Source organism: Oculina patagonica, unplaced genomic scaffold, assembly GCF_052425735.1.
Source record: "Oculina patagonica isolate OP01 unplaced genomic scaffold, crgOcupat unplaced454, whole genome shotgun sequence".
In the NCBI taxonomy this organism is placed as follows: Eukaryota; Metazoa; Cnidaria; class Anthozoa; order Scleractinia; family Oculinidae; genus Oculina; species Oculina patagonica.
Window position 1 is genome coordinate 1 of NW_027558313.1, and position 11,433 is coordinate 11,433.

An 11,433-nucleotide genomic window follows, 5' to 3' on the forward strand; every position below is an offset into this window, starting at 1 on the left:
CGCAGACAAAAAATTCTACGTACAGCCATGATTTTACTTTTCTTATGTTGGTGAGTAGTTAGTTGAACAATCAAAAATTATTATTTTGATCTCCTTTCACCATTTTTATTTTGTTAGGGTGTGAAAAGTTTCTCAAGAGCTGTCCTGTTACAACCTGATGATTTGGAGGTAAGAAAATTTCAATGAGTGAAAAAGGAGTTTGTCATGGTGAAACGTGACTCTTTTGTGGTGAACGCAGCAAAATAATTTTGTACTCGTGACGTTGGTTTACAAGGTGTGATGTGAGAGGCATGTGGAAAGCTAGTAAATCCAGAAACAGAACCTGAAGTTTTAGTATTGTTACTCACTCTATCTTAGAAAACACTTATTGTCTCGAATTGCCACTTTATTCCAAGCCTACATAGCCGTTTTCCTGGGGGGCTGGGTATGGCTACGCTAGGCTACTTTAATTTATTCCCAAATAATGAATTGAAGGGACAAATTATCCCAGTCTAAGGATACAAAGTGACATCACTTGTCACTTCTCTGGGCATAGCTGAAGCAGGAACTTAAAAGCTAGATTTTGCAGCGAAAGAGGTGAAATTTTAGAATGCTGCCTAAACCTAAAACGGAAAGCGGAAAGAGAGTATCCTACTTCCGCTTTACAAATGACTGGATGTCTCTCCCAGTATTTTTAAGAAAGCCGATGCCATGTGCGATTTTTAAGAAAAACCTTACAAGGTTCTTACTGGATAAACATTTTAGACTATGAACAAATATTTTTAGTTGCACAATGTTATATAATGTTAATAGATAACTATTTGTAATTAGTTTTTTTTTAGGACAGTAGGTAGTTATTTTATATTTTAGATCTGTGACATTTGTACTTCCTTTTAGATTTTAATACTTTTTTATTTCCCATTTTTAACCTTAGTTAATAGTATTTTAATTCTTGTCCTAGTTTTTAATCTTAGTTAGCTTAGTTTAGTCTTAGTTTAATCTTAGTTGTCTTTTTATTGTATTTTAGATTTTAATGTATTTTAATGTTTAACATTTATTTTCTCAGAGGACCCTCCTGAAAACCACCCCCTAGGTGATTGGAGGCCTCCTCTTAAAATATTATTTATTATTATTATTATTATTATTATTATTATTGTTATTATTATGCTTGTTTCTGCATGATAGAGACATGAAACCCACAAAAACCCAGTATCCCAAATAGACACTATAAACTTGGTTTAGGAAGGTAATAAAAGCTAATAGCAAATTATTTTTGCCATTAGAATGATGTTGCAGTTGCACTGGCAAAAATGATTTTGCTGCGTGAGTGAAAATGATTTTGCTTGAATAAAATGATTTGTTTTGAGTAAAAATGATTTGTTGTGAGTAAAAAACTGTTGACTGTTGTGGGCCACTGAGCTCACGACTCTGGAGTCTGCAGGTGTTGTTTGGGTGTCACAGAATGCTTTTCTGTTTGTCAAATTCAAAAAACAGCTACACATAGAAAAGATACTCTTTGGTGGCCTGATGGTAAATCTAAACCCCATTTTAAACTTTATATCACAATAAATATTAATTTTTGTAAATTTTACTACAGATGTGGACTGAAGACTTGAAGTGGGCGTGGAAACTGAGAGACCAAAAACGGAAACAGGATAAAGAAGATCAGAACTATCAGTCTGCACAAGAAAGCAAGGAACTACTGGAATTATATGCTGCTGATCTAGAACATGAAAATGATATAGAAGCACCAATTCTCAAAAACAATAAGAACGAGCCTGCAAAAGATGTCACATGATGACAATGATAATGATGTAATCATTTTTTTCCTGGAGTCATAGTTATTGAATACAAGTACATTTTGTGTACAGCAAGTTGCAAAGCTGTCTTGAGGGCAGTTATAATCAGGTTACATCACAAAGACCTGTCTCACTTATAATCAGGTCACAAGCTTGGTGTAGGATCTGACATCATCACAATCTGAAATCAGGAAACAAGCTTAGGGCACAACCTTTCATCAGTCACAAGGAAGCTTGTTACATGTTATCTGGTCTTGAGCTTGGTACAAGACTTGTTACACTAATCTTGTTATTGGGTCACTAGCCTGCATGGAAGTCAGAATGGGAAGGAGAAGCCATGTAATTTCAGCAGAAGCACAAGGAGAGAGAGAAAGTGCAAGTCCCCTAATAAAGCACCCTCAATAAAAATTAATTACCAATACAGTAAAAACCCGCATATAAGAACACCTATTTTGGCGGTTCAGGCTGATTTGGTTCTTATATAAAGGGTTATAATCTGCAAAATCAGCCTGTAAGTGTTCTTAAAAAAAGTTTCTTTAAATAAGGAACATACTAGGCTACCAATAGATGAAATCAATATATATGCACACAATTGTATTTTAATTTTAATAAAATTGATAAATCAAGGCAATACTGTACTGTAATTGGGGTGGAACTATTATGATTGTGTGCAATGAAAAGTAGTGTTGATCTTTGATATTTTTCCATATAAGAACAACTTTCCTTTTTCAGGCTGAATATGTTCTTATATAAATGGTACTTTATTTCCTAAAATGAGACCTGGGTGTTCTTAATCCACTTGTTCTTATACGCGGGTTTTTACTGTACCCCTTACATCTGTGGCATGGTTGCCAGATATCGGTTCTCAAAGTTCCCTTACGTTTCCCCAATAAAAATATAACTTTCCTGACCAAATAGAAAAGTCAGATATAGTACTGGCCTCATGCCTCCCCTTCGAAAAAAGCATTGCTGACATCACAGTAACCCAAGCCTACAATGGTTCTAAATCAGCTCAAAATCAATTCCCAGACGTTTTCCTGACCTTCAAGTTTTTTCCCCCTGACCATTTCATGACCTGTAACAACCCTCTGTAGGTAATAAATGTTTTGTTACATGGTACAGAATCAGCCATGTTTGGACTGGAAAAAGAGGTTGTTCAGTCTGCCAAAGTAATTTCACTTGCACCACCTACAGTAGTGTCATATAACCAGAATGGGCAAAGGGGCAATATTGCCAGGGCTAGCATTATTGGGCAATCATCAATAAGAGAACATGAAAGGTACTGAACAGTAACTTGCATTGGAAGCTCTAGTCCTAAATCGTGCAGCAAAGAAGCCAGAAACCCTCTGACTTTCAGTCTGTTCATTTTCTGCAAAGAGAAGCAATAGCCGATTCCCTCTATAGCGCGCGCCTGCAGGGAATCACGGTAGTTGTATTCATCAAATCTTGCGCGAGACTCAGCAACGATGGGCGCAACGATGCACGTTGCTGAGGCCCCGTCCACACTAACCCGGGTAAATTTGTAAACGGATAAATTTAAAAACGCTGCGTAAAATGTTTTCCGTCCACATTAACCGGGTAAATTTAAAAACGATACTTTCCTTTGGTGAGCGTTTTTGAAAAGCTCCGTTTTCGGTGACCGAAAACGCCGGTTCAGTGTGGACGGTTGGCCTAACCGGAGAAAAAAGGTGCGTTTTCAAATTTACCCGGGTCAGTGTGGACGGGGCCTGAGTCTCGCGCAAGATTCGATGAATACAACTACCGTGATTCCCTGCAGGTGCGCGCTATAAAGGGAATCGGCTATTGGGTGCTAATCAACAGGCAGCTCCAGGCTATCAGTATGAGGCCTTCCAAGAGGGTTTCTGATGTCGCTTTGTTGCTCGTTTGCAACCCACTTGTTGCCTATTTGGCGAGGGAAACATTGTTGCTGTTGCAACAGTGCTAGTTTCTATCAGCTGTCAGTGCTCTGGAACAAGATTGTCGCTCCATTTTGAGCTATTTTGGAGCAATGTCGCCTGTCGCCAAAACCCCTTGGAAGGCCTTGGCTAAAATGGTAACATGAACTCAATAAAATAATAATAAAAAATGACCTTTTATGACATTCTTTTTATTCATTGAGTAAAACCATTACATTATTTAATTTTATTTTCATAGTCTCTGCGCCGACATAAAATAAAATTCCTAGGCTAAAATCTGCAGTAAAAAGTGTGTCGTACTTACTCTCAAACAGAAGGTGAAAACACATGTCTTGTTTTCGAGAGCAAATCAGTAAAATAATAGAGCTACCTACATGCTAAGATACACTTCTTGGTGTTGCTTCGGTGTTTCAAGATTAATTGAAATAATATTTGTATAACTATTAATAATTTGCTAAAGGGGGGCTACTAAAATTCACATTTTCGACTGATAACAATGCTATTTGGTGGTAGTGCTATATTGACTTTTTAGCAAATGTTGCCAATAAGGACAACACAAACACGAAAAAAAATCAATTAATCTTGCACTGAAGCTGTTCTGCATTTATACGCAACACACTGTGAAAACAAGTACATACTAACAGTAAAAATCAGATACTTTCCTTTGCTCAAAAGAAATACACATATTGCATTTCTTGTACTGGTTGTTGTTGATCATGCAAAAAAATATAGAAAAAAAAACACTATTTGAACTCAGGTAAAGAAAAAAATAGTCATTAACTACATGTAGAATGCCCTCTTGGTATCATGGTGTTAACCTTTGAGTACCTGCGCAAAATGAGTGTGGCAATTGAACTTAAAACTTATAAGTGTGACAACTGAAAATAGAACTTAACACTTCATGCCAAGCTGTTTGATTTTTTAATTTTTTTCAAAATGGAAATTTCAAACAATTGTCACACTTGCAAACAGTAAGGTCAAAATAATGTAAGCTTGATCTAACAAAGTTTTAATAATCAAATGAAATAAATGGAATAGTTAGCTATCGTAAGAACCAATTATTTGTCTAGTGCCAGGATAACACTATGTTACAGCGTCAAGCAAGTCCTGAGGATTAAGGCTCTTTTCACCAAGCAAGAAAATGGCAAATTTTCATGTTACGTTTATTAACCCAATTTTTGGTGCAAATAGCGTTACAAGTTATACATTATACCCTTGTTAAGGTCTTGCTTAGAGCACTAACTGGATTTCAGTACCAGCCTGTTTCCTCATTAACTTAAAAACCCACTAACAATGAGCTCAATGTTAGGCATGTTACATACCAATAACCCTTTCAGTCCCAAAGTTCAAATATCAAATTCTTCTTACACATCACCACACACTTCTTTTGGTGAACGTTTTGAGAATTAGATGGTGTATCAAGATAATAATCTCTTTGCTGTCATAATAATTTTCTTTGTTTTCATCACTTGTCACTTTGACAGTGTATTTGTATCGTAAGGATAGAATAGTTTTGGATCACACTTGGGATTTTAAGGGTTCAGAATTTTTGTTTTGTTTGCTCATGCAACTTTAAGGATAAAAATCATTCAAGACAAAAATAACTTACACTAAAATAAAGTTCAATAATGTTAAAAACCCTAAATCACATTTAACGCCTACAGACAAACAATTGTAATTAACACAAAATATCACTTTAACTGAGGAGACACATGTAGATCGAGAAAGGTTTTTTGTTCACACAAATAAGTGTAATTAGCTACTACAGTCTGTATGATTACATCTTAACCATGCATTCTTAAAGAGAAAATAAAATTTGCGTGGTTTCTTTTTCTTTCATTTCTGCTTTTCATGTAACATTTTTGTTTACTAACTCTCTTTTAGGCGCACATCACTAACACATAAAGCTAGGCTTTTAATTTTCATCCCACGTCAGGGGTTAACAACCCCTTAATAAGATTTTCAACTTTTATACATTTCAAAACAAGCAGATTTGTTTGTTAGGGTTACGTAATATTCCAACTGGTTGATTTGCACTGTAAGTCAATGCCAAATAAAACTTGACCCTCACCATGCCTGGATCACTCAGAATGGGCACTACTCTGCCTTTTCTGCACTAGCCTTTTCTCCCTCGTTCTGGTACTTAGTAGGTCGTTCACCCTTCTTGCTGAACTTCTTCACCAAAGCATCTTTAAAGCTCTTCTTCTTTTTCACTTTAGTACCCTTCTTCTTCGTTGGGCTCTCTGGCTCTGGAGAATCAGCATTGGGAGCCAACAGCTCTCCATCTGCGCCATCCTCGTCAACATCCTCCGTGTTCTTTTCGTCGCCTGCCTCACCATTCACTTCTGTTGTGACCACAACTCTCTTCTCTTTTGTCTCATCACCATTGATCCCTTTCTCAACATGAACTGTTTCAGTGATCACCACTTTTGATGACTTTACAATCACTTCTTTGTTCTCAGGCATCTGATGAAAGAGAAGAATCCACTTACATTAAGAATCGCAACTTTTTTTCAATATAATAATAGTGTGTAGTGTTGCTGCATATCTACCAATAACTTGTTTAATCGGTTTCCAACAGTAAAAATATTCTGAGATACTGTATTTATTCGATTAAGCGCCCTGGGCACTTTTTTTGGCCCTTGAGAATGAGCGCTTATTCGAGGCTGAGCGCTTATTAAATTTTTACCATTTTCAGCACCTAGTAAGAATATTTTGCAACAAAACAATAGCTTATGACAAAACGTGAAGATGTACCAAAGCAGAATTTTAACTGTTCATTGTTCTCTTATTTAAGGCTGGGCACTTATTAACTTTTACTACTTTCTGGGTGGGCACTTATTCGAGGTTGAGCACTTAATCGAAACACGGCACTTGTACTCATTTTGTGCATAATTTGCACTCTACAGGTAGAGTTGGACACCACAATGGAAAACACACATCACCATGCCTGACAGAACAATCACAAAGAAATACTGTAAAACAATTATTTTTACAGTTACTGTAAAAATGACACAAAGAAAATGTACCAATCATACTAATTTCTTAGTAACCAACCATGAAGGTCTTTACCTGTTCCAAGTCTTTGTCGACCCTCTCTGGCACAAGATCCTTTATCGTAACAGGTTCGTCACTTTCCAACTCAACTTTCTCCTTGTCCTTCTTGTATTCTGTTGACTTGACTGGAGTGTTCAGCCATTTGACACGGTTTCTGTACGTGTTTGCACGGCCTGTGGAATGTGCTCTTCTGACAGGCATTCGTTCAATCTCTGGTGTGTAGAACATCTTTGCACGAGTGGATGACACTGTTGAAGGAGTGGTGACTTCCCTCTCAGGAGGCTTTTCACCATGGAACACTTCTGGATTTCTGTATACGTAACCTGTCTTGTAGCCCTGTAAATAATAAACCAGGCCAATAGCCAAATTTAATGATTGAAGTGTCAACATTACTAGTACTCTTATCCATGCATATTCTCTTTGGTTTTAAGATGCATTTCTCTACAGGTGCACTCGAATTTACACTCGTCACATCTCACAGTTTTCAACAGCATGAATGCCTGGCACTGTATATATGCATGGAGGAAACCTCTGAAGCTTGTAGTGTCAATTTGGTCCTCTTTTTAACTTTTACATGTAGCGCAAGTCACAGACTCGTATTTTGTCAAGCTCTAGGCAAAACAAGGTGTTCAAGGCATTCCTTGAATGTGCATGTCATGTGCTAAACTAGACTAAACAAGCTTGGATCACTGATGAACAACTTCCTTGTGGAAAGCAAATTGCACACAATATACAAGATAAAGTGTATACCTACTGTAAATCTTATCAACCAAATGGTAGGGCCCTACTGGAAGAGCATTGCCACCCCATGTCTTGACGATAAGAGCCTCACTACACTTGATCCATACAGAAAAGACTAAGGGCCCATAGTCTTTAAGTATGGTCCCATGCAAGCCCATGAAAAAAGAGCTGTTGAAATTTTACCCAGCCCAAGTGCCCTGATTGGTTGATTTCATTTGTTTGTCCTCTCAGCCGTCTTAGTCGTGTAATGTGTGATTCCAGAAAATGTCCATACTTCCCACACAGAATAGACTGCAAAACAGTCGTTTTTCCTCTTAAGTCGTTGGAAAAAGCGCTTATCGAAGGCGCGAAGCGCCAAACGTTGAGGCGCGAAGCGCCGATCGTCTTGCGAGCCTCGCACGCCCGCAGGGCGAGCGAGGCGAGAAAAAACGACTGTCGGCTTTCCATACAACGAATTTGTTCCGACCAGGGGGCCAAGTTATGTCACCGAGTTGTCAAAAATTTCATGACACCTCCACCCATATTTTAAATTTGATAGCATTGTTTATTTTCACGTTGTCCACGCACGAACTAGAGTGTTTAAAAGTCCAACGAATTTTTTTTTTAATTTTGGTTCAGTTTTGCGTGAAAAAGGTAGAATGTGTCCCGTTTAAAATAGAAGTCTGTTTCTATTCATCCAATGGATCAAACAACACCGAAGAAACCCGCCTCACGACGATGAACAAAGCAGAAAGACGCGTCGACGTCGGACTGTTGCAGATTATGTGTCTTCGAATTCATAGCGGCAATGAAGCTGCATTCAGCGAGCTTGAACTCTTTGCCAGGACAAACGGTTGGCGGCTTTTGCCAAAGGCCTTTGAAAGCACAGCAAAAACATCCCTACCCTTTGATTAAAGAGCTTCCTTTTGATCTGATTTTAATACAAAACCCAAATCGTTCGCAAGCGCATCCAAGTCTTTTCCATTTTGTTCGCGCGAAGAGCATGTTCTACTGTCAAATTGATACGGAGTCGAATATCTTTGACGAGGTGCGAAAGAGTTTTTGGTGACAGGTAACGTCATAATTGACCAATGGGAATTTTCCGTTTCTGGGAGAACGGGAAATTCGAAACGAATTCAACGTATGGAAAGCCGACAGTCGTATCTTTTAGCGTCTCTTCCCAGTCTCACCCATAGTTTTGACATTGGCTCCAGACCTCTCGCTCTCGTTTCAACACCAAGCGCGTTCGCAAAAGATACGACTGTTTTGCAGTCTACACACAGAAGGAATTGGAAATTCCTGGGGGTGGGAGGGGTCTCAAAGGCCGAAAAACTTTAAGGAAATGTATGAAGGTTAATTGGAATCCCCAAAGATGTGGGGGGGGGGGGGGGGCAGTCTAAGGAAAAATCCCTTCTGTTGGGGAGGGATGGATAATTTATGGAACCACACACTGTCAATATGGGTTTCACTGTACAACATAAACAAGATAAACATGTGACCCTTGAACTTACCATAGAATCCAGCAAACGCATCCATGCTTCAAACTCCATCTCCCCTCTCTTCCATTTCATTTCACCAGAATTCACCCCGCCACCACCTTCTTGAACTGTCTCATTGACTTGCTCTCTTGCAAAATCTTCACATTTAATCAGATTGTCAACTCCAGCACCAACAGCCTTCACCTGTCGATATAACAATTATTTTTTATAAACATCTGAGAGCCAGTCAGGAGTATTTGTCAGGATGTTGTAGGCTTGTGTTTCTGTAACACATTACACACACACAAAATACCGTTTGTGTCTGGTTTGGAATAGAACTTTGTTAAATGACAGTAATTCCTTCAGAGGGGTATCAGTTTTAGAAACTTACAGTCCTGAAGTGCACTAAATTTAATCTTAACTTTGGAAAATGCCACACTGCACTTTGGGGGAATATTGTTAATGTTTTTAAAATTCTGTGATAGCTGCTGCTATGGGAATCCCAGCCGGAAATGGGGATTGCAAATGCCCAGCACACACGATTATTCAGTGATTTACAAGAGGTAGCTTTTTGCAACAACTCTGATGTTATTTAGAAAGATATAGTTTACCTGGTATGAACAAGCCTTAACAGCACTATGTGCCAAAGCCAATGCTTCTTCTATGGTCTCTCCACAAATGACAATACCATGATTCCTCAGGATCATAACCTAAGAGAAAGAGTTTTTTAAAAAAGAAAAATTATAGCGGCTGTTTGAAACATAACAATTTAATATGGCTTTTAGTTGCATACATGTAACACATTTTTGGACATCTGCAAAGTGCCTCAATCTGTAAAACGAAGATGCTGTGTTCCTAAACCAGGGGTATTAACTATTTAACCATAAAACCTGGAAATTTCAGTTGGAAAACAAATGAAACAGTAATTTCCTAGAAATATGTTTGGAAATTGTGGACTATGTTTTAAGGTAAACTTTTCATTGTGGTTGGTATGAACTTTTGGAAAATGCACCATTTGTTCATGTCTCCAATATGCAGTCTCCCGTCAAGAGTAAACAATAACCAAAAAATAAATTGTAAATGGTAAGCACCATCTATTTTGGTCAATTTGCTGTTTTTTTTGAAAAACACTTACTACTATTCAACGGTCATTCCGATCGGTCTATTCTGCCCAATGGTAAACACCTTAGACCATATATGAAACAATTTAAGTACAAAAGCCAAAGAATTTTAATAGAATTTTATAAGAAATTATTATTCACATTTACCTTGTTTTCTTCACCCAAATCCTTCACTATTGACTCTTTTTCTTCTTCATTAGTGAAAATGCCTCTAAAATCATGGTAGGATATTTCACCCAACTATTAACAAGACAACAATACAATGGTCATAAAACAGCAAATACGTTGAAGCAACCACAAATTCAAATGTGATAATGACTATGATTGTTGAGCCCCTTACAAATATTTTTAGGGGGGAGGGGGGGTCCCATATTGCCTTGTGCCCCCAAAAAACAAATTTCGCTTGTGATTCCTTGTTCCCTAAAAGTGTCTTGTTTTCATTCCTGTTCCCTAAAATATCAGGAACACAGCTTTTGTTCCCATGTTACCAGCTTTATTTTCCTTTTGTTCCCTTGTTTCCTGAAACCCTGGGGAGGGGCTCATTGTTTAATTTCTAGCAATACAATGTACAACTTGGAATTGAGTTAAATTCTCTTTTCTGATAGGCAATATTTAATTGATTTTCACTGTCTTAGTGGCAACAGTAGTTGCACTTTGACACTACAGACGTGACGGTCTAGGGTTCATGTTGTTACTATCATTTTGCTTTTTTGCAAATGGATACTTGAAAAAATACTGGGAAGCGTTCAGAAGCTTAGCATATCCCATCCGGGAGAAAATGCTTCAAGCTACCTACACATAACACATCTGTCGGTAGAACAGAACACAACAAAGACTTACAGCAAGTGCTGATATGGATATTGGTAGAAGTCCACACTTCATTGCTGATACCTGGAAACAACATTAAAGAACAAAACACTTAAAACCTACTGGAAAACTTCTGCAACAATGGCAAACATGTCATTTCATTTGACTGGTTTACATAGGCAGGTATGGACTTCTCACAACCAGAATCTGTAGCCACTAGGCTAGCAAGTTTGTAGATCCATACCTTTCCCGTGGAAGGTTTTCTTTTTATTTAAATCCCCGCCCTATGGAAATTCCAGTTAAGCTTTATTAAAACATTTATTTTTGGCTTTGAGACCTCCACCCTGTAGAAATTTCCAATGACCCTCTGTAGTGGTGGGTACGGCTCTTTTATGGAACCGCGCACTATGATCCAAGTTAGATATATGCAATTTCAAATTGTTGTCCTAGTGACTTGCTTACTATGGCCTAAACATTTTATTGATGACTTTACACTTTCACTAGCCTTAGGCTAGGGAGTGCCTCATTTTGTTACAGTTGTCACAAAATGGCTGTA

General features: G+C 37.9%; 1 protein-coding gene and 1 long non-coding RNA gene across 2 annotated transcripts; one reads left to right on the forward strand and one right to left on the reverse strand.

The window, feature by feature from the left end:
• The first annotated feature begins 37 nt into the window (after positions 1 to 37).
• LOC144640760 (uncharacterized) lies at positions 38 to 4,191 on the forward strand. The gene is made up of 2 exons (XR_013568438.1): positions 38 to 168; positions 1,577 to 4,191. It is a non-coding gene; the product is annotated as an uncharacterized LOC144640760 (long non-coding RNA).
• LOC144640759 (gamma-adducin-like) lies at positions 3,865 to 11,068 on the reverse strand. Its single transcript, XM_078499836.1, has 6 exons — positions 10,911 to 11,068; positions 10,218 to 10,310; positions 9,561 to 9,659; positions 8,983 to 9,153; positions 6,767 to 7,087; positions 3,865 to 6,160 (listed from the first exon to the last, which is right to left on the reverse strand). The coding sequence occupies exons 1-6, from the start codon at positions 10,950 to 10,952 to the stop codon at positions 5,792 to 5,794; spliced, it is 1,095 nt and encodes a 364-aa protein (XP_078355962.1). The 5' UTR covers positions 10,953 to 11,068; the 3' UTR covers positions 3,865 to 5,791.
• Positions 11,069 to 11,433: the final 365 nt, after the last annotated feature.

Bases quoted from the DNA above. Each gene is read 5' to 3' on its own strand.
- LOC144640759 (XM_078499836.1), bottom strand. From the start codon at position 10,952: ATGAAGTGTGGACTTCTACCAATATCCATATCAGCACTTGCT. The intron at 10,311-10,910 runs GTAAGTCTTTGT...TCTTGTTAATAG, and splicing joins TATCCATATCAGCACTTGCT to TTGGGTGAAATATCCTACCA. The intron at 7,088-8,982 runs GTAAGTTCAAGG...TATTATTTACAG, and splicing joins TGCGTTTGCTGGATTCTATG to GGCTACAAGACAGGTTACGT.